Source organism: Gallinula chloropus (genome assembly GCF_964237585.1).
Source record: "Gallinula chloropus genome assembly, chromosome: 2".
Classification (NCBI taxonomy): Eukaryota; Metazoa; Chordata; class Aves; order Gruiformes; family Rallidae; genus Gallinula; species Gallinula chloropus.
Window position 1 is genome coordinate 46,366,199 of NC_140086.1, and position 22,843 is coordinate 46,389,041.

General features: G+C 37.8%; 1 protein-coding gene across 3 annotated transcripts in view; it reads left to right on the plus strand.

The window, feature by feature from the left end:
• NOL4 (nucleolar protein 4) overlaps positions 1-22,843 on the plus strand; it is a gene marked incomplete at both ends in the record, with an annotated part of 194,429 nt that overhangs the window by 145,284 nt on the left and 26,302 nt on the right. For 2 of the 3 annotated variants that reach the window (XM_084260428.1, XM_084260429.1), the window contains 3 exons: positions 1,851-2,030; positions 2,763-2,954; positions 14,635-14,748. In XM_084260428.1, the coding sequence (XP_084116554.1) occupies positions 1,851-2,030; positions 2,763-2,954; positions 14,635-14,748 (486 nt within the window). The remainder of the gene's footprint in view (positions 1-1,850; positions 2,031-2,762; positions 2,955-14,634; positions 14,749-22,843) is intronic. The other variant, XM_084260430.1, reaches the window with a different exon arrangement.

The following is a 22,843-nucleotide window of genomic DNA, read 5'->3' on the forward strand; positions in this document are numbered from 1 at the left end:
TTGGCCTGAATTTCTATCCTTCACAAAAGCAAATCTCATCCCTAGTGCATAATTTATGATCTTGGCATCCAGCCCAAACATATGTACATACTGAAATCAGTTTTGCATCTGTTTAACTTTATGCACATGAGTAGTCTAATTGGATTTAGTCTGATGAAATGACTCATGTGAAATCAAATGTTTGCAGAACAAGGGTTTCAGACAGTAGGGTTCTTCAGGGCAGAGGCTTCTACTAACTACAGCTTTATGTGTCACTTAGCACATGGAATGGCTTTTTGATTATCTAGAAGCCCTCTGCCTGCTGTATAGCTGTAGTATGAGGTGAAACAAAGCAATATAAAAGAACAAGTCTTGCAGTCTAGGTCGGATCTTCTACTTGGACAAAATTACAATAATTGTTACAATTAATTAATTGTAACTTTGTTCTTTAAAATTTTTCTTCTGTATATCTCTTCAAAGAAAATCACTCTTCCTATTCCTTCTTAATAGGCTATCAGGCTGCCTTCTGGTAGCCATTGTCCAGGCTAAATACTGATGTTTATATGTGCTAGACACTCCGATAAATTACAGCCATCACCTCCTATTAGGATGGAGCCATATTCTTCTGGAGCTTCATAATTCAATGCATTAAACCCCTCCTGCAGGGGTTATCTGAATGGGCAGCAATGTAGATATTTATCATCTTCCCAGCACAAAATATCAGTGTGTCAAGAAAAGGAACAGGTTTTTTCACTGGTCTCCCAAGTCATCTTCCCATGTCATCTCACACCTGCCATTCTGAACCCTGGCTAATTTCTGTGCAGTCATAGGTGGTGGGAAGAGAAAAGGTGATGCTGTGCTTGCTTCTTGTTGAAGGTAGCACCTGATGCAGGACTCTCTGAAGTTAATAGATTACTGTGTTCTTTGAAGCAAGAGACGAAAATATTGACAGGACTAAATTATTATAGAAGTAAAATTGTCTCCTGAATTACCTAAATGTGAATTTGGAGAAGATACTCCCTAATACTGTTCTGTGACTGGGAGAAAGCTTTGATCTTAAAGTGTTAACTTGTAAATGGCTTTTTATTCCTGATGTCTTTTTGTGGTCTGCACTTCGAAGTGTGTGCAGAGAAAACAGGTAACCAAAGTCTTGATATTCCAAGGAAAAATGCACAGCATTGACGTTGGGTAATGGAAAACGTTTTGGTCCCAGAAGTCAATACATTTAATGAGATGGTCATCTGATTTATCCAGCAAGCTGAATGTTCTTCCTAGGGGAAATTTCTGAATGCTGATATGCAAATATAAAATGCTTTTACTATATGATTCTGTAAAGAGCATTCAGAATGTTTGCAGGCATACAGGTGTCGTTCTGGGGTTTTGCAAGTGAGACGGGGACATAATCATTTCCATGTTTTGAATAACGTCCTGCAGCTCTTGATAGTGTTTCATATTGATTGGATTGATATCAATATTTCCAGCTTAAATCTTCTTTGCCTTAAAATGTGTAGTGTTTAATCTTTTATAGTTTGGTGCTAATCGACTGCCCCTTATTTACATCTTGGCTAATACAAAGAAGTTGGTATTTGTAAGAAACTTCTGTTTGTTGTACTTAAAAACGGCTGTACAGCAAAGACCTTATGTAAACTGTAATTATCATGGGTAATTCGTTTGTTAACTGATTTGCTGAATTTACTGAAATGAATATTATTGTCAACTGTTTGCTCTTACAAGGATTATGAGCAGTTTATGTTGAATAACAAATAAAAAGAAATCATGGAATTCTTTAAATATTTATAAAGTAGTTTTGATGAATAGACCTTATTTCCATGGTGAATTTTTACAAACATATTCTTTTTGTCTATTTTCAGTCTCCTGCACATAGCTATTCAAGCTATGACTCTGGAAAGAATGAGAGTGTAGGCAGAGGTGCTGAAGATCTGTCTCTGAATCGAGGAGATGAGGATGAGGATGACCATGATGAGCAGGAAGATCCTGAGAAGGTTAATGAATCAGATGGAGTAGAAGCTGAACGGCTGAAAGCTTTTAATGTAAGTCCTTTTGAACTGGTTGTCTTGTTTACTTCTACTATTCCTTTTACATTGTTATTTGTGGGTAAGTTTGTCAATATTAAAGGCACATTAATTTAATTTGCAGGATTTATTTCAATTATTCTTTTTATGCACATTAAACTCTTGCCAACAGACGACAGATTTACTGTGTTTTATTTAGAATTTTAAGGCAGAGTGCCATCTTTACCAGTGAGGAAAACAAAGCTTTGTTTTGTATGTGTGTGATGTGGGTGTGTGTATGTGCATGTTCACCCATTGAATGGAAAGGGGCTGTAGCTACTTTATCAGAAGACCATTTTAGTGGTCAGCTGCTTTCCCAATGTATGTAATTATGCATGAAAACACAAGCAATTGTTCAAACAAAGAAAAAGTGAGATTCAGTTCAATAAAATGATTAGCAATCACAGCTTATTGTTAATAATGAAATTTAAGTAGTGCCTATTTTCACAGTCTGTTCTGGTTTATCTCACAAGTTCTGTATCCTATAGACTATTCTTTTCTTGTCTTTTTTTTTTTTTTTTTTAATCAGCCCCTCCTCCCCCCCCAAATAACCCTTTAAAGAACTGTTTGCTTAATATTTCTGGCTTCCCATTACAAAGCTCTTCAGTGGATAGAAAAAAATGTCTTCCTATCAGTAATCAAGACAGGAAGCTAGGAAGAGAAGAGAGCCACCCTCCAAACCCATCTCCTCTGTCTCCCTCTTGCCAACAGATGTTTGTCAGGCTGTTTGTAGATGAAAACTTGGACCGAATGGTCCCAATCTCTAAGCAGCCCAAAGAAAAGATCCAGGCTATCATTGACTCATGCAGGCGACAATTCCCTGAGTATCAAGAGCGTGCCAGAAAACGCATACGTACTTACCTCAAGTCCTGCAGGCGGATGAAAAGAAGTGGTTTTGAGATGGTGAGTTTTGATTTAAAACCCAGCCCTAGTTTCCATCAAAACCCCATATGTAAATCCATGGCACTATTTTGTTTTCATCTTAGTGTCTTTTTTTTTTTTTGTTTGGTTGTTTTTGGGTTTTTTTGTAATACCAGGTCAGAGGTTTCTTTTTCCCTCTTTCATTCTTCCTGAATTTATTCCCTTTGTTCACTGGTTTAAAAATGATTTGAGACACTGGAGTTCATGAGATGAACTAGCATGGATGTATAGGCAAAAAAGAACAAAGCAAGGCATAAGGAGGGAAAACAAATGATAGCATACATAGTGACTTATTTCCTACTTTTAGTTACAGTTACAAGTTTTTTTCTTGGAAAAGTCTTGCAGTAAGGTGTATTTTTCTTTAAAGTGCCTCTGCTAACTGGATTTCTGTGAGAGCTGTAGAAATTAGCTCCTGCTAGAGAAATGCTGTACCCAAGCCCAGTGTAGTAACTTCACACTGGCAATGGCTTGGGAGGGGTTTTTTTTGGACATTTTAGCCTATTGAAATCTTTCAGTTGATGCATAGGTGTGCAAAACACATTAAATGGTTTTAAAACACAGACATCAAGCTTACAGGCTGAGCATCCTGATGGTTAAGTAATTGCAATTTAACAAAAGACCATGAAAGCTATGACGGTATACAACTGTCAGTGTTTTCAGACATTAATATTTTAATGTTACTCAGTGGCACAAGAATGGGTAAAGTCTTCTCACCAATTGGCAGCTTCATTATCTAAAAATCTAGTATTTCCAAACCCCAGGAAAGTCAGAAGAAACTAGGTAGCTACACACCTTATTTTTGATGTGTCTTAGCTATCTCTCTGGCCTTTAGATGACAATAAAATCACCTCATCATTACAAATAGATACCATTTAGTGATTAAACATATCATTTTATTTTTTTTAATGAATCATCTGCAAACCCATTGATTACATTAAAAAATTACTGAAGATAATTGAATTTTACTGTTTCTCTCTTTTCTCTCTGTCTTTCTCTTTCCTGCAGTCTCTGCAGAATACTTACGATTCCCATCTGTTGTTTAAAATGTTAGCTGACAGTTTTAAGAACAAAATATCAGGTTTATTTGTAGGATAAGACCACTATTGGGTAACACAAAAAGAAAGACATAACCTAATTTTTTGAATGTGTTTGTGATTCTAATTGTTTTTATTAATTTGAAATACTGAGATAACTGTTTCTGAACAATGGAAACATAGATGAAGAGAGACAGGTAGAATAAAGGACATCTGTACAGATAAAAGTGCCAAAGATTGACTGGTGGTGTACATGTCAGATTGTATTGCCTTCCAAAATAAAAGAAGGAAAAACAGAAAGTAAATATTTTCTACAATACACTAAGTAACATCAAATTGCAGCTACTCACTCTGGTTGAAAATAATCCAGCAACATCAAATTCAGCTTTCATGGTGCCAAATATTTTTATTTTGCTGTACTTTCAATTGAAATTACTTGAAAAATTAGCCAATGCTAGCAAGTCTCCTCAGAGTTCCAATTTATGGCCTCATTACTGTCATTATTCACACTGATGAGCAGTTATGTAAACTGGCTCATTTTTTGTCATCTGAAAGACTTGCACAACTGTTTTGCGATATGAATAAGGGGCTTACAGCCTGACCCATAAGAGCTGGATTGGCTTGGCTTCAGTGCCCATTCACAAATGTTACTTTCCTATAAATAAAGGTTGCAGGATCAAATTTATTCATGGGAGGGGAGAAGGAGCAGAGTTTACCAGAATGTGATCCAAATAGGCAATCTTTATAGTCTAGAAATATTCCCTATTGTTATAATGTTCCACGTCAGTTTATGATGGGCTTTATTTCTTTTTAAAGAAACACATTTCCCTCTAAAATATTGACTTGCTACATGTGAATGGAAGTGACAGGGCACTGAAGCTCATGCCAAAGATTTCACCCCTCTTGGGCCTGAAGTGAGATCAATCCCCATTTGCAGGTAGAAAAACGAGCCAAAGACTATCCAAAATCTTTGAGGAGCTCCCATTAACTTCCTGAGATAATAAGTGGTGGTTTATGTTTTGAATAATTCTGAAACATAATATGTATCCATTTGCTGGTTTTAATTATTTTCTGATTTCTAAATTACTGTATCAGCATCTCCTGGTTATAAACAGTATTAAAAAATGCTACCGTAGACGGAGGCACTTGACTGTATGATTATTTTAAATGTACTTACCATTTTGACAGTGGAAAAAATCACTTTGTCTGGATAATAACATTTGTTCAAAACAATCATGAAAGGACATGTCAGTGTTGATTTGAATCAGGTGCTACCCTCAAATATAGCAAAACAGGATAATGATCTCCTCAGGAGCAATAGTGCTACCGTTGTTATATTAAATAGGATGTCAGATAATAATCTCCACAGGAGATGCCTTTTGCTATAGACATATTAAACACAAGTTTCTCATTTTGTTCAGGTTCAGAATACTATGTTTTGAGCATCTAGTTGTAAGAGAAAAGAGAATAATCTTATATATTGCACATGACAGTTCAGACTGTGTGCGGTACAGTGCAGCTATCTACAGCGTCACATTGTAAAGTGAAGAGAAAATGTAAACACTAAGTTAAATTAGTGTAAGACAGCATGCTAAAGATGAAAAAGCATGCCTGAAGCCTGCTTCTGTCAGTTATTTGCCATCTGTAACCCAAACGACAGCTCTTGCTGCATAACAGGCCAGTTCTAGCTCTGAGGCAATGGAAAAGGCTCAGTCTCATGAGTGTTCATATTGTTAATTAACGTGTTTCTTGGTAGTAATATTTTTAAGAGATTGCTTATAGTTATTCTGCTTCTACTTATGACAGATAGTTGTCCATGGACTCCCAGGCAGCTTGTGTAGCTTCTTGTTACAAATATTCCTTTGAGGAGCTCTCTTTCCACATTGGAAATACTTCCCTCCGTTGACTGTTCAGCTTGTAATTGTGCCACTTTCATTTTCATTCTGACACAAGCATATCCCTCAACAAGGCACTCTCAAAGATTTTCTCATTAATTTTAAGATAGTTTTTCTCGTCCCATCATCTCTTGCTTAGGGACTACTAAGAATGTCCTCTTACTAAGTTCTATGATCTTGCTCAGGAAGTCCTGAAATCATTGGCTTTTGGGTGGGATGTCTAGGTTGTGCTTCTGCCTGTGCTATGCTGTAGCACTTTGTGAACTTCCTAAAGTTCTTGATGGTCTTAAAGAACTTGTTTTTCTCTCCACTAGCTCATAAGCAGAGGAAAAAAAAATAGTACTGCCTGTCTCTCAAGTACAGATATTAATGAGAATCCATTCTACACATTAAGTCCTTTGTGACCTATATTTGCTATACAAGAGGAAGTTTCTCCTCCAAATGGTCAAATCTTTCACCAATATTTTTAAAATCCATGCTTTAGACTTGTCCCACCTTTTTATCTGCTGAAAACTGCCAATGAATAAAAAGATAGTAGACAGCTGATGAGGATATGTAGTGTACATTTATTTAGTTATAGTCCATAAAAATTTTAGGTGTTAGAAATTATCAAGTGGGGTTGAATTGACTTCATAATTACATTTTCTTACTTCTATCTGCATCGTCCCATCTTCTGTCATCTCCTATAATCAGTCTCACCGCATTTAGTTTAAATTGCACCTTACAGTATCTTTTCACAGTTATGCCATGTTTTCCTATGTGCATGCCAAGGCAAGAGCAAGGTCTTAAACTCTTGTTCACAAAAGCATTCTTCCTTTCATTTAAACAAAAGGAAACCCTCCTTCCTGGGCACTACTAATACAAAGCAATAGCATCAAAGAGCAAAGTGTTCTTATGTATCCGAGAGGAAAAGCTAGTCCTAAGCGCTTGTCCTTAGCTGCAGACAGGTTTGGGTGTGTCAGAGAGGAAGAGTCACGTTATCCCTGAAGACAGTTCCTTGGTCAGATTCCAGTGTTGTTCATCCCAGCTCCTTCTGTCCTATCACCAGCCTCATGAACAAATAAACAAGCTCACTATCTTTCGCTGCTTCTGTCCTTTGGTGGTGCCAATTGGCTGCAAGAGGTGTTTTAATGATTTGCAACTGTGCACATGTTGGTCGAGGTGTTTTCAGTGTGTCGAGTGGCTTGGAGTGTTTCTGTGTTGCGATCGGGCAACTTCAGTGGGGGCTGGTTTTCAGAAGGGGGTATGTTTTCTGAAATCCACCTTGTTAAGATTTCTCAGGATAGATATCTAACCTTGGTTTTTAAGTTTTAACCTTAGAGAGAAGATTACTCTATCTACTGAACTTACTGCTGAACAGCCTAGCTGCCCTCACGGTCATATGGCTTTTCAGTCCTCCAGGGCTTTGATGGCTGGAAAGGTCATAGGCATTTTCAGGAAGATGAGGCTCTGTGGATGCAGGGATACATACCTAATCTTGATTAAAAAGCTGGGACACATTAAGGAAATGATCACAAGAACAGTTTCATGAAAATTTGCTAGTAATAATAGAGTTGTCGCTTTCTACTATACTCCAAATTGTTTTGAATGGTCATATTTTCCTAAGCATCTCACACTTGATTGACAGTGGCTAGGTTGTGTAAGTCTGATGGTCAACCTGGATGAAAAAGGGCAAAGCTACTGTCTGTCAGACTGACTTTTTTCCACTGGGTCTCATGTAGCCTTAAAAAAAAATAACCTAGAATCAGTTTCCCTAAGGCTCTTAAATATTTTTCCCCTTGCAGAACAGTAAAGTGAATTTTAAGAACTGACTTTTAAATCTGAGATACCTTTTGCTTTTCAATAACTTTTGCAAGTATAGGCAGTTTTGTGGAAGTTACCTTTGAAAAAGGCATGATATTTGGAAAAAGAAAACTAAAAAATGAAAAATTCCCAGCAACCTGATAGTAATTGATCTTCTGCATTCAGTGAGAGAGGAGAAGATAGGAATGCAATGTTGACATTTGTTTCACTTCTTAAAATTGAATTTAAAAGAAAAACAATCCCATCCAAAATGGCAGTAAGCTCTCATATAGGGAATAAACCCCCTCCTTTTTATGGAATATGAAAAAATCTGGGGTAAAAGAATGTTCACCCTAATTACTTGTAAGCTTGAATTCAGAAAAAAAAGTAATAAATACAACAGCTTTTCTTATGCTGGGATTCTGATGTTTGAGACCTCTACTGTAATGTCAGTTGCATAGCTTGTTTTTGCCAGTAGCTTAAGGGAACTGGGAGTTCAGTGTACTGGTTTAGGGTTAACAGGAGATAAATCAGATGCAGTTTTTCCCAGTCCTCTGGAGTTGTGGTAGCACACGTTGCTATTGGAGTGTCCAATGCAATCCTCACCCATGTCAGAAGGAATTAGTTCAGAGCATGATGATTCCTGGGGTTCTCTGTCGCTGACATGTCAGATCAATTTGGGATAGATGTAATCTTACCTAAATTTTCCAGAGAAATTAGGAGACCTGGGCTCCCTTAGCAATCAGTGAAACGCTTAGATGAACCAATCCAGAGATGTTCATCCCCGGCTGTCTCATAAGTCAACTTCTGGAGATACCTATCTTTTCAATGAAATAGAAAAGAAGCATAGATGAATACTTCAGACAAAATACTTGAGATTTTGGTGGATAAATTCAGGTAGATATTCTTTCTGTTGTTCATATAAGTCATTTAAAATCTCCATTAGCCCCCCTGAAACTGCTCTCTTGAATAAGTGGAGCAGGACGTGGTCCCATATGTAGGCATAGCAGCAGCAGCAGCTGCACAGTGGTTGATTGGAATGTGTCAGCTGCTTAACAGTTGGACAGGAATATGGATATTTTAATATATATATTGATATATTTTGATGCTGTCTCAATCAAAGCACAACATACAATGTTTCAATGTCAACATCACTGAATATTTAAAAAGCATCTTCCAGGAATATTTGTAGCTATTTCTTTGAACTCCTTAGCAGGTGTTACAATTGAGTATTAATCACTAGGGTGCAAGACTGAGCAAAATGTATCAAAACCCAGACTGAAATGCGGTGCTACAAGCATTAAAATGCGAGTCTGGGTGTTCATAGTTCACTATTCTGTTCTAACAATTGTAAAAGTACATCCAATAGAGTGCAGTACTGTACTTCAGTCTGTAAATGTAAAAATATTCTCTGGAAAGGTTTCTCAATCCTTTGTGCAGTGTAGGACAGTTCTGTATCATACATTTCACTGCATTACACTGAGTAAAAAATCTCATTTAAACATAATTCAGACCCTGTCTGGCAAAGTATTTTGGATGTTTTCTATGAAAAACTGCTATTTAGGTATTGCACGCTGTTATAAATGTGTTGGGGGATTTGACACATTGTGTCACATCTTGATAGGTTATTGTGAAAGTGTTGTGGCATATTTGTAATATTTCATTTTGGAAATGAACTGGTCTTACAGTATCTGAGGAAAAAAAGCTGACATGTAGGAGAGGACTAGGGAGTGTCACATTAGGAGACCAGCAGGCAAAGCAGTGCTTAGTGGTACCACTGGAAAAACTCAGTTCCTATCAGTGAGGCATCTTAGGCATTCATCTTCACCTTCAGATGCCCAATCATTTTGGAAAATTTGGCAGTTTTTCCCAAGTTTGATTCATAGTAAAACCATTTTCACATTCGCACAATAATATTAGAGTTCATGCATTCATGTTAAGGTCTGTATGAACGCAGTGAACTAACCAGTGTGTTTATGCGCTTGCAACTGTCTTATAGCAAGAGAACTCCATTTCAGTGTTAATTGGCCTGGAAGGCAGTATGTGTGCACAAATGTCAGGTTATAAAGCTTGGTATTTTAGCCAGTGTGCATGTGTGCCCACTATCTGATGTAACAGGTAGCTGCAGTTTTTTCAGAACTGAGCCAGGCTGGTGTAACGTGTGCAAGAGCATCTAGACCAAGCTTCTGTGTGACAACTTTGGCGTTTATTTATAAGTAAATACTGGATCTTCCCAAAAAAATTGAAGGTAGTAACTTTAGAGACAACAGATCTCTAACCACCAGAGGATAACACATATAACGGATTGCAAATGTCTCTTTGGTGAATATACTTCTGGTGGTTGAGACTGAAATGTAATCCATCTATTATATCAATAATTGGTATATCAAAAATATACATTTGAAATTAGAACACAGCATTTTTTTAGATTTCATATACAAATGCAGGAATTGTATGAATATGCCAAAAAGAGTGTTTTATATTTCCTGTGAAGATACTGCAAAGGTACCTCATGTGAAACAGAAGACCTGATGATGCTGTATACAGCTGGTGTACTGCAGATGGGTATTTCACAGCATATTGAAAGTGCTAGTTTCCTTTATGTTAAGGAATCAGAGATTATATCAATAGAGCTAAGTTCTGGGCCAAGGATTTCTGGTTTCAACTACTAAAAAATCAGCAACCTTGCAGGATTGCTCCGTAACTCCAGAAGGGCTTGTTGCAAGATGATTTGATTGTTGAGAGACAGATCTAAAAGATCACCAAAGCTATGGAAAGATCTTCACTGTCTTTAATGTTTTTTATAATGCTATTTGACTACAAAGAATTATTGGCTAATTTGATTTTCCATTAAGAAAACTGCAACAGCACATATGTCAATAATTTGTCGGCTCTTCAGAAAGAGCTAAGGGGATGAATGTATAAAATGCCTCTGCATCAATTTGCACAAAAAATATTTCTCTTAAAACCATGCAAGAGTTCCTGTCCCATATGGTGGTTAAGTGTGCTTGTTGCTTTGTTGTCATTGTCATCTACAGGCGCTGCGGTGGTCTCGAGAGTCAGGTTTGAATTACCTTGAAATGCAGTTTCAAATTTGAGAGGACTGGAGGTGGTTGGACATCTCCCTTGGGCTACTGTGGGAATTTCAACCTCTTCTAAATGTCAGTCACTTCAAAAGATGTTAGAAACAGAGGCATCCCCATGTACATGAAATTTAGCAAGTTTCCCTTACATCCTTTGTCAAAATGCTCTTTGTCTACATCATGTTAGAGCCTGAACATTAGTTGTGTGTCAGCTGAAGAGATGTGCAAAAGCAAAGAACAATGTGTGTTTAAAACGTGGCTGCTGGTTTAGTGCAGTCACAAGCAGTATTGTGTTTCCAAGTCAATACAAAGGAATTCTGTATACTTTCAGAAGGTCTGTGTTAAGCTGTTTACCAGCTTCTCCATAAGTTTTATTTATCTCTTCACCTGAAAGCTACTTTAAATCTTTCACATTCTACCCCTCATTGGTTCAAAAAGACAAAAATGTTACTCTGCCTTCTCATTTTTCCCTATAAACCAAGAGGCTTGCTTGGTTTTGCTGTTTTACACATGGGTAAATCCAGTATAGTTATTTCCTGCTTTGCATCACTGTGAAGTGAAAGAAATACCTGACTGGGTCTGTTAATGTTATGTTTCAAACAACACCAGGTGCATTCTGCCAGTTAAAGCTGGTTGGGAAGTTTTGATAATGCCCCCCCACCCCTAAGAAATGTTATATTGTCAAAAGTTTTCTGTTTTGACAGGCTCCAGTAAAATGAAACCTGTTTTCCTGATAGTTCAGTGGGTAGGCTGTGGATCCAGGGATTGTGTGGGTACCCTGGGAGCCCCTGGACTCCCACATTTTCTGTTGTAGTCCCAAACATGCGGGAACCACCACTCAGCTCTCAGGCCTGCAGAGGGGAGCCTGGGAACCTGGAAATTGCCCGAGACCCGCAGGCTCCCTTGTGCAGAACTGAATGATGTTGCTTTGGCCCTATTTCCCAAGGCCTTGTCTAGGGAGTTGAGAAGTGTTCAGAACCCCTCAAGTACTGGGATGTTTGAGTCACTTACAGAAGTGGTTTTATTGCTGGTAGTCATGATAGAGATCATGAATAATCAGAAGTATAGAAGATGAGGAAGTTAAGCTAAGCTAGAAGGGGCCTCTGAGTTTAGAAGATGGGGCTATAAATTCAGTTTATTTAAAAACATTTCTTAAAACGTAGTTATTTCAAAGCTATTTTTCCTCTTAGGAGAGGCTTTTCAAAATTGATCTTTTTGACATTTCACAGATAGGGCATTTCATAGAACAGAAAATCCCTTTTTTAACAGCTCTACTTTTAGTGAGAGAGGACTGTGTTCCTCTTAGTCAATGTCAGCCTAGTGCTCTGCCTGAGTTAAGTTGATGGAGCCCAAACCTTAATCAGATGATTTTTCTCCTGTGCTTTGGAGCAGTATTTTATTCCCCAGGTGACTCAACCATGCATTCATTACATTCTCCCCAAGGTTCACTCTCAGTAGTTCTTGACATGAACATATCAACAGCCAGCTACAGTGATCCGTGAGAAAAATTGTGGGTTAACACGTATTTCAAGAGGAAGATAGTCCATTACCTGGAATAGTCCTAATTTTTGCAGGTATTAACTTTCAGCTCTAGGTTTCAACAGTGCACTCTTTTTTCATTTTTTATGGTAAGTCTTTATTTTTTATTTTATAAAACACTTTAATAAACCTATTCTCTCCCATAAACCAAGAAGCTGGAGGAACTTGGGTTCATCTTACTTTTCAGTCAGAACATTAATATTTTGGCTTCTGTGTCACCTTCTGAAAATACATTGACGTATAGGTACAGTTGTAGCTGTAATTAAAGACCTGAGCTGGCGGAGTTAACCAGGTGTTTACTCACCATTTTTCAAGAACATCATTCTGTGGCCACTGCTACAGGACCACACTGAGGCTTCAATGCAGCCAACATACCCTCCATGTAGTCAATGTATCTTCAACATACATAAAGCAGTGACATGTAGAGTGATACTTAGCCACCTAATACAGGGAGGTATCTAGTGTGGCTAAGTGATGCAATAACAAATTCAGAGTAACATCACCCTTCTAGAGAGGCAGAATAATAAATAGAACACTTTGTCAGTGAAGACCTTCCACAAAGTCTTACTGCCTCCTCTGGAGCTCTGAGGAAGCAGTCTGCCTGTACTGAAATGTCAATGTCTGTAATGACACTGGGGTTGAACATCAGTGTCCCTCATCTCTTAGACTGATTTATTTTCAAAAATGGAAAGAAGTTCAATAGTTTTTTTCTGTCAAATCAATCCAAGTGTATTTTATTGTAGTGCTGCAGTCTCTGCTTGTCTTTCTTACACAGCTGTTACGCTGATGCCAGAGGGCTTGTCCTTGTATGAGTGGGGAGAAATAAGCTTATTGCACTAGTGAGGGAGACTCATAAATCCCTGTCTATTTCTAAAGCTAAAAGCTAGTTCGACTTCTAGTTCCAGAGAGACTGTGGTCCCATGCATTAGTGGAAGTACAGTCTCAGATTAAAAATTGGTGTTCTGCAGAGCACATCCAAAGTCAATAAGTGAACTTTAATTTTTAAACGTAAAAAATGTAATATTAGTAATGGTTGGCTCCATTGGAGCCAATGGAATGCTATGAAAACTGTAAAATCAGTTGAGCCAATGTAATGAATCTGTTCTAAGGTTGTCTATAGAACTGTATGAGAATACTTCAAAACTTGCTGCCAAAATGTAGTGACATTTCATAGCAGGTTCGTATTTACGCTTTTGGGAGTAAGAAGGTAAAACTCTTCAAAAGAAAAAAAAAAAAAGATGGGAGGGGGTAAACCCCAAACAGAACCAAGCAAAGCCCATCCCCAAATCCACACACGCATGACCAGTTCCTCAGTAGATATAAATTTATGTAGTACTGCTGAGTGCAATGAAGTTTTGAAAATGAATGGAAGTTCAGAACCTGGTTCAATAAATTGCACTCTCTGAAATGGACTGAGATATTAATCAGCATCTGTGTTATTATCCCCATTTTCTTTATTTCTCTATATTTCAGGTATCTCTGTATGTTAATGAGGATTAGTTTTATTGTGAGCTTCATCATTCAGAAAGATTGTTTTGCACGTAATTAGGAAAAAAAGGTGTGGTAATATTCATATTGGAGTTCATAACCAATAATGGATCTAAAAATATTTTGGCATTCCCTTTTTTTGGGAGGGATTCATTGCACCTTTAATCTAAAACATGTCAGTGCTGTGAAATTAGGTTTTGAATTGGAAATATGAACCATATCCAGTTGAACCACGAAAGATCTACAGTGTTGGAAGGCTGGCATTATCAAAAGAAAAACAGATTATTTTTTTAAGTCGTTTTAATCGTATCAGTCATGTTACAGCAAGGAATGCAAATATTCATATACTACAGATTGAGACTGCTCCGAAATGTTCTGACAATCTGTTATGTTTTGAGTGATGTTTCAACCCTATCACTTGGGGTTTTTTGTTTTGTTTTTTTATGACTATAAAAAAACACTACTCATCTCTGTCACATGCTGTACAGGATAAAAAGCCTTTCAGTTTTCTTAACAAGAATCAGACGGCCAGGGTGCTGCTGGAACGCAGAGAATATGCCACTGTCTGTTCAAAGTACAGCTTAATGAGCCAGACTAAACACACTGGACAATAGAGCTGTGGGGGGAAAGGGCTTCTCGTGGATCTATGGATCAGCTGCAGCCTTAACATCTAACTAGTTTCATTTTTCATCTTTACAAGTTCCATTTCCCTGTTTTGTTGGTATAAACTGCATTTCAAATGAGCGGACTTTCCTGCCTAGGTGATGGTATTGTGTGCTTTGGAAAAGGATATCGTGGATTATGCTAGAAATAATTTCTGTGTTTCTTTTTTCTCTCATAGTCACGACCTATTCCCTCACACCTTACTTCAGCAGTTGCAGAGAGTATCCTGGCTTCCGCCTGTGAGAGTGAAAGCAGAAATGCTGCAAAAAGGATGCGGTTGGATAGACAGCAGGTACTGTGTTGTTTGGGGGTCTACCACAGCCGTATTTATCAATGCACTGGACTCATTTACATAGGATGCCATGTAGAAGGGTGGTGCAATCCCTTATATGTTTCTTGCTGGCATGAATAATTAAAATACAAAAGCTGTAGTTCTTTAAATGAATACACAAGCATGTCTTTGTCTATATTTACATAAACTGTTGTGAGGGTGTCTAGCATATTTATAGTGTCCAGCTGGATAAAGCTATATATTTGCTTTTTAACCATTTTAGACTTTTAGTGTGTATTCTGCATACTGCAATTAAAAGGAACAAAGCATAACAGTAGATGTAATTACATAAATAACAGAAATGGTGCATGTATCCATGAGTCGGTGCGTTTATCTGTACACATGTTCTCTTTCAAAATGTGCATGCATTTGTAAATGTAAGGTGAAATAGTGTCAGTTTCTAAAAATACCCGAAAAGTTATTGTGATATATAGCAAAATGCTGCCAATTAACTTACTAGTGAGCTTAGAAAGCTCATGTCAATATTTATTTTATTTTTCTTGTGTGATTATCCACCTGTTATAGTAGATGTTAGGATTTAATTATTTTTCATTTGTTGAGAATTGCATGTTTCCTTTCAATTTTTTAAAATCAAACTGGTGGCTTATTCCAGGCTTTGATTATTTAGTTACTCCACAGATACAGTGAATGTGTAACATTCTTATTGCAAACTGTTATGCTTTACTACTCATCATGATTATCACAAAGTCAAATCTCAGTAATATCTCTCAGTTGTTCCATAGTATTCCTCAGTCATGGTTGATGAACTTTTTTTGTGGAAAAGAATATTTTTTTTAAAGAATATTTTCCTTTCATATATAGTCCATTGAGTTTTTTCAGGTTTGCCCTAACTGAATAAAGGATTCCTGCTACTATCACTTTAACACTGATAGTTTAGGATTGAGGAGTGGGTATTGCTATTTATTTTTGCTGTGATTTTTTTTTGCTAGCATTTCCATTATTGTGGTACATTTGCCTTAAGATTTACAAATCACACGGGATGTCAGGGCACTGTAATAATAATTATGGCTCAGTTTAGAAGTAGTGCTGATTCAGATTGTGCAGGTTTTATGTTCTCATTTGTTCTCTGATTTTTCAGTAACACTTAAAAAAACCCCAAACAAACAAAACACCAAACTGCAAAATCAACATGCTTACCCTAAGGAGATCTAGAAAAGACTTGTGCAAACATCATCTGCTTTCATTGCACAGAACTAGGGGCAAAATTCCTTGGGTCCAGCCAGGGTGAGGCAGGGTTTTTAAGTGAGTTAAATGAAAATCTCATCATACTCTCTGGGGAGCCAGAGAGGTGTTGAAACGGAAGCAATTTTAAAACTGTAGACAGAACTAAAAAAGTATATTAATGGGATTCTTTTTTTCATTTGTTTGGAGTATTACTATCACAGAAGGATTTGATAACAGTTATTTTCGAAGGGAGAGGTATTTCTTTTCATTACAAAATTAAAAATCTGTAAGCAGAGTGGCTCCAAACTGATCACCTTAATTACAGTCGTGATGTTAAAGTAGCAAAGCTGCCTGTGAAGAACAGGTGTTGGGTTCTGCTTCCTTCAGCTCTGCCCTCTTTTTGGCAGTGAGTTCTGGGAACACTGTGCAGAGATTTGCAAATAGCACGAGCCATTTGATTCAGCAAGCAGTAAATTAGCTGAGTTGATGTAGCTTTGGTGCTTGCAAAACTATCTGTGAATTCAGGATAGATTTTCTGAATTGTTTTAGCTGGAAAAAATCATGAGAATATGTGTGAGGGACTTTCATAAAACTTGGAGTGAGAAATTTACCCTGCGGGGCAGAATAGTTACAGACACAAAAAACCTTGGTTCTAGACCCAGTTCCATTGAAATGTAATTATTTATTCCAAGTATGTGACATTAACAAAGTAGATTGGGAGCAAAGCATTCCAGAGTATTTCTCAGTTGCGTATTTAACACACACTACTGTGCTTGGTTATTATGCTGAGATGGGAAGTGGACCTGTATCCTCACACCCAGGAGAGTGCCTTGTAGGTAAAAGGGCTCAATCCTTCTCCTCCTAAGTTGTTTGTTTTGGGTTTTTTTATTTAATTCAAATTTCCTTCACGGTTTTTTATATTTATCCAAAATTAAAGTTTTTCATTGGGTTTTTTTTCTTAAACAGAGTAAGGTTGAAAAACTTCAGTTCAGCAAGTTGTTTTCACTGTTCCATAGCTCTGAAATTGGGCATTATACCAATGGGTGGACTCTGTCTTTGAGGACCCTTCAGTGAAAATTTAGGAGGAGGAAAGGTGAAATAAGATTTGGATAATGAAAATTACCACTTTATAAATTTTGTCAAGAGATTTTCTAATGGAGGACAAGCATTCAATAGTACTAGAAAGTAGATTGTTAAGAGGATCTGGTAAGAGCACTCGTTCAGCACTTGCCCTCAGAGCTGAATGGGAGTATTGCATTAAAGCTGCTTTATTATTGCACGCAGCACGGTGAAGGTTTGCCTTTCATTCTCCAGAGGGGTGATCTGCTGCAAAGTGAGATGTAATTTGCATCCCCATCACCACCTTTTCAGAATATTCCCCATAAAATGTGAATGTACTAAGAACACAATGAGTGTTATGCCCAGTTCTTCAGCAGCTTCCTCATCTTCTCTTCTTGCTTTGTTTATGTTTCTTCCTCTTCTCCATTTCTCCTCTGCCTGGCATAACATGGTCCCTGAGCATGAAGTTATGAGCATGGAAGTCTGTACTTCGGGGAAGTAATATTTATTTCCATACTAAGTATGGTTTTGCCTACAGTGATAATTTTAACAGTGGTTTCATGAAAAACTATCTCAATACTTCCAGGAGCTCATTTTCTCTTTTCAACAGAGGATTTGCCATGCTTATGACTATTAGCTGTTCCTTTCAGAAGTATTAAAGATGGAGGTTTGGCTTTCGACTTACAATCCTGGGCATGGATTCGTTATTTCTTCAGAAGAAGCCTATCTAACTTTGTGTGTGTGTATGTCTTCAGCATTCAAATACCACATCTTATGAATGATTTTCTAGAAGCATTTCTGATAGCTCCAGTGTTTAATGTAGCCCTGATCTAGTGATGTTAAGTCTACTAAAGTTAAGTGTGAAGCAGGAAAAAGCCATCATTCTATCCATATGCCTCAAATTCCATTCACACAATCTGTGTATTTTTTTAATTCAATTTGAAAAGTAAGTTAATGAAAACTGGCCACACTGGTATCAATTTCTTCTTTTCAATATTTATTTTTTATTAATGGCAATTATGTATTTCATAATGGGGAACCTAATGTAATCTTGTCTGTCAGGAAACAAGTACCTTCCCATAGTTCTGGAAACCATAAAAACAAAAGCATTTTCAGTTTCTGGGACTGTAAAAAGTATAAATGTGTTTACTGGGTCTGTAATGCTTTGGCTGTCTGACCTTGTTGGGTGTTACTCAAGTGCTCTCTTTAGCTTCAGTGCTTTTTCATTACCTTGAGATCAAGCTCTGTTGGTTGGCCTGTAGATTAAGTGTCAGGGAGTTACTTACATATTTGATACCTGTTACCAGACTGAAGAGTTCTGTCATTTCCATCTTTTAATTCTGCCTAATATTAAAAAAATTTTTTATTCCAATTCAGAACTCTTGTAGCTCTATATATTGAAATTGTGAAGGTTTACTGATACTACCCAAACAGTGAAATGCTTATGACGCTGCGCTGGATTTGATTGGTATTTCCACAGTCCAGATCAGGCAGAAGGTACAAAGGCAATGCAGAGTTTTTCTGTTGCTCTCTAAATAATCTATGCTGAGTCTTGATACTGAAAAAGAGTAACTCCAGTCTTGAAATTTGAGGGCTTTTTTCATCACACTTGATAAAAAAGGTAGAAACAGTAATTGGATCGACCTTCTATGACTTGCTTCAGAAAGAGATAGAAGAGGCATTATCTGAATCCTTAAGATTTCCTGTGCTTCTGAGTAATATCTTGGGATGCTCTCCTCTGATAATCTTTCAAGATCCTTATTATGAAATGTTAAGTGTGAAGCAGTTGCACTGAAGTGGAGGTTCGGGACTGCTATCAACAAGGGAATCATGTAACAAATAAAGTAGACCCAACATACAGCCTTTTTTACGTGCATTCTTTGCATATAGTGAACAGGATGATTTCTTTTGCTGTCCCCTCCACTTTACAAACCAAATTGTGTCTTCGTTGGTGTCGTAGTGTGGCCCCAGCAGCAGCTGAGCAACACGTAGCCACTCACTCCTACCCACCCTGGGGAGGATGGGGAGGAGAATCAGAAGATAAAATGTGAGCACATGAGACAAGGAAGGAGGATGAATACAGGAAAGCAGGAAAAGAACTGAATTGTGGAATGCTGCATCCGTGGGAGTGTATGAACCTTTGTATGGGCATGTCATGTATAGTTAGCCAGATCATTTAGAAAATTGGTGTAGCTTCATTGGCACCATGTTGGTTTTGAACTAGTTGGGAACCTGGAGCTTTGAGAATTCACTGATGTTCATTGAGTAGTGGCCTCACACATGACTGTGAAGCCAGTGGACTGGTTCCTCTCCTGAACTCAGTCCACGTTGTTTTAACAATTTTTCTGGGCAGGCAAAGGAGCCAACTACATAGATGTCTTTCATCCTTATGCCCCAGGTGATCAGACATGAAATGAGCGAGTCTTTGTAGTTAACATAGCAAGTGACCAGCTGAGCCCAAAGAGAGCTTAAGCTCAGAGGGAAATTAAAGTTATCTTACATATGTCCCATCCTAACAAAGGCATTTCTCAGGCAGAGCTGGTGCTTTTTTAATTAGTAGGCTCTTCACAGAGTGCTTATCAGTCATTATTTTATAGAATATACACCATGAAAACCAGCTTTTCTGTATTTTTTTTTAATATGAATCTAAAGGCGACAGTTTCTTCTCATTCCAGAGACTAGCTGAAAGTAACAACAGGCAGACAGCTCTACAGCCTGTGAAAGGTGTTGTCCTCATACATTCACTGCACAGATACCAGTAATACTTTTCTTGTAAAATTCATAATTTGCTTAGTTTGGTTTAATTCAACTCTTTTTTTATCACTATGTACAAGGCAAACAGGTGGTAATGCAATGAAGCTATTGGGATATGCGTATGTCTGTGTGGGCACAGGGCCCAATTTCCCTTTCACTGAACAAACCAGATATATACTACAGACTAACTAATTCTTCACAGAAGATTCTATTTCGAGGTGGCTGCAAGACAACTTTGCAGTTGCGAGAGTATTGCTTACTTCATCTCTACCTCTGCTTGCAGTATTTCACTCTTGGCTAGGTATGTCAAAAAGTTCTCGTAATATAAGCATTAAATATCTTTTTCTTTTAATCATAAAGTTGAAAGATGTGATGTAATATTAGAATAAGTAAGATTAAGTGTGCAGGTTATATTTCTGAGTCTCGTGAAAGCTACTAGTTCATTTAATTATAAAAGCTAAACTCAATGAAAAAAAACTCTGATTATTTGAGCTTTTCAAGTTGGTAAGAGCAAGTCTATGTACCGTGCACAGACTATCATGCACTACGATGCTATGAAGCAGTTCTTTACGATAAACACTGAATGCATTTTTTAAGAAACCTCTCATCAAGATCACAGCTATAATTTTTCTCCGTGCTGTGATTTGTAACCAGGCAAATTAAATATCAGTAATCATCATGATGTAGTGAAAGATAGTATCTAACCCCCAAGGAAGAGAAAGTTTAATGATCCCAGGTTTTCACTGAAACATAAATCAACATAAATTTGCAAATAGGCACTTTAAATATATTCTTCACCCCCATTCTAGTTTGGGGGGTAAAAGGAAGGCAAATCTAAAGTTTTCAGTGCTTTAGTAGCCTATGAATAGGGTGTTGAGAATATTGTACCATTTAATAATTTTAATGATATTGCTTTTAGCTGTTAGAGGAGTAGAAGTAGGTGGCTATTAGGTTTCTGACAAAGCAATTATGGCCTAGACACGTATGCTGGGAGCTGACCTGACATTTGCCTCTGGATAGTTGTCATAGCAGCAACCTGAATAGAGCAGCTTGATACAAGTGCCGGTTGCAGACTGGATACAGGTTCTGTGCTAATGCAATAGATGGGAATATTAATAAAAGTGCACATGTACTGCCACTTGGAAATCACTGCGACTGTGTTTCCTTCTATTTATATCTAATTCCTAAATGTTCATTTTTAGAGAAATTGAGGTTTGTAAGGAGATGTTAATGATCTGCCTCTGTATAATTTCCGGTGCCATTTCTCTGCATGTAACAAGGGGGTTGACCTAAAGAAAGACTCTTCAAGCATGGTTTTATTAAAAAATAAACTGCCTGGCTGTTGCAGACCAGGAGCAGTTTGTGACTCCGTTAAGAAGGAAGGAAATTACTGCTGGACAAATTACTGGTAATTGTAAAACTGGTTTGGAAGAAACTAATTAAAAATGTGAATTGCAGTGAGGGCATGGACCTCCATTTCAGTATCACTGTATGTGGCTTTCAGCAGTGAGGGGGAAGAGACCTTTAAACCTTCATGTTTGAGGACAGAGAATTTGTGTTCCAGCTCTGCCACTAATGCACAGCTTCTAAATCTTAACACTGAGCCATAATTTCCTGCATTACCCTTCATACATCAGGAAAGAAGGAAGAAGGATATACATGTTCCTGTGTGTACGTTGTTGTTTTCTTTCCTGATCAATGCATACTGCAGCTCCCAGGAGAAAGGAAAAAAACCCCAAACTGTATGGTTTTAAAATGCTCTCTTTATTCTGTTATTTATATTGTCTGGTTTTGTATCAAGGGCAGATTTGGACAATATTGGTTACAGAAAAGGGAGGTATGCAAAAATATCTCACAGTGGGTACAGGAGAATGCTGAGCAGTGCTTCTGTGGCAGAAAGCTGTGAATTCAGAGGGAATACGAAGAAGTGGGTTTGTTTCAGGGAGATGGTGCCCTTGCCAGAGCTTTTCAGTATGCAGGAAGAGCACATCAGCTATACATCCTTGTTAGAGGTGGAGGAGAAAGCATCGGGAGTTCCCTTTCCTTCCTCTTGGGTTTCGTGGAGCCTAATTTACTCTAGAGGGCAGAAAGAAAAGGCACTTCATCCTCGCTGACCAGAAGTGATACCAGTGCGGAGGGATGGGGTCTATTTACATAAGACCAGAAAAATTTCAGCTGAAAGTGACTTTTCCTTCAGAATGGGATGATTGTGGAGTCTTAAATGATGGAAAAGAGGAAAGGGAAGGAGATAGTGCTCTTAACATAAAGCAAACAAGTAGAAATTGGAATCCCAAAAATCACAAGAGGCAAAAGTCCCTTTAACTTGCAAAGAGCTCAATGCCTTTATTAATAATAGCTTCTTGTATTCAGACATGTGTTTGTGATTTGGTATTTAATAGGGATCAGAGTAATTTCTGTACTTCAGTACGTTATCCTTTTTTATCTGTGTTCAAAACGATCACTAAGACGACTGAAACGTCCTTGGGTGCCCACATGCTAGTTTGCATTTGAGGCCTCCCCTCATTCCCCCACCTAGTGATTATTTTCCTTCTGAGCTGGTCTTTGTTTTGTTTGTGTGGTTCCAAATGATATGCTTCAACCACTGAGGCACAAAATGTTATGCAGGCACTGTTTAGCTGCATGCGGATTATTGTCAGGAGATCAAATTATGTACTAGTACTGGGAAACTTAGCTTCCTACCCAGCATGCTTTGGCCGTATTTTCAAGGGGAAGAAAATAAGTGGTATGCATTGTAATTTTAAATCCTGCTGCCTTTCAAGTCAGTGGCAAAATTCCTGATTTCAGCAGTGCTGGATAGGGTTCTGTTATTAGCCCATGCAGCTGGAAGGGACTGCTGAGTATGACAGGGCAGCCTTCCTCCCGCCACGCTCCAGCCCAAACGACATTAAATTTGCTACATGCATTTGGAAAGCAATAATGTGCAAGGCATGCAATTGCAAATAATTTCATGCCTTGGATTTACAGGGAGGCCCGAAGGTGAGCAGCTAATTTTTCACCTCAACACAGAGATCATTAAATTAGAAAATGCTTTATTCTT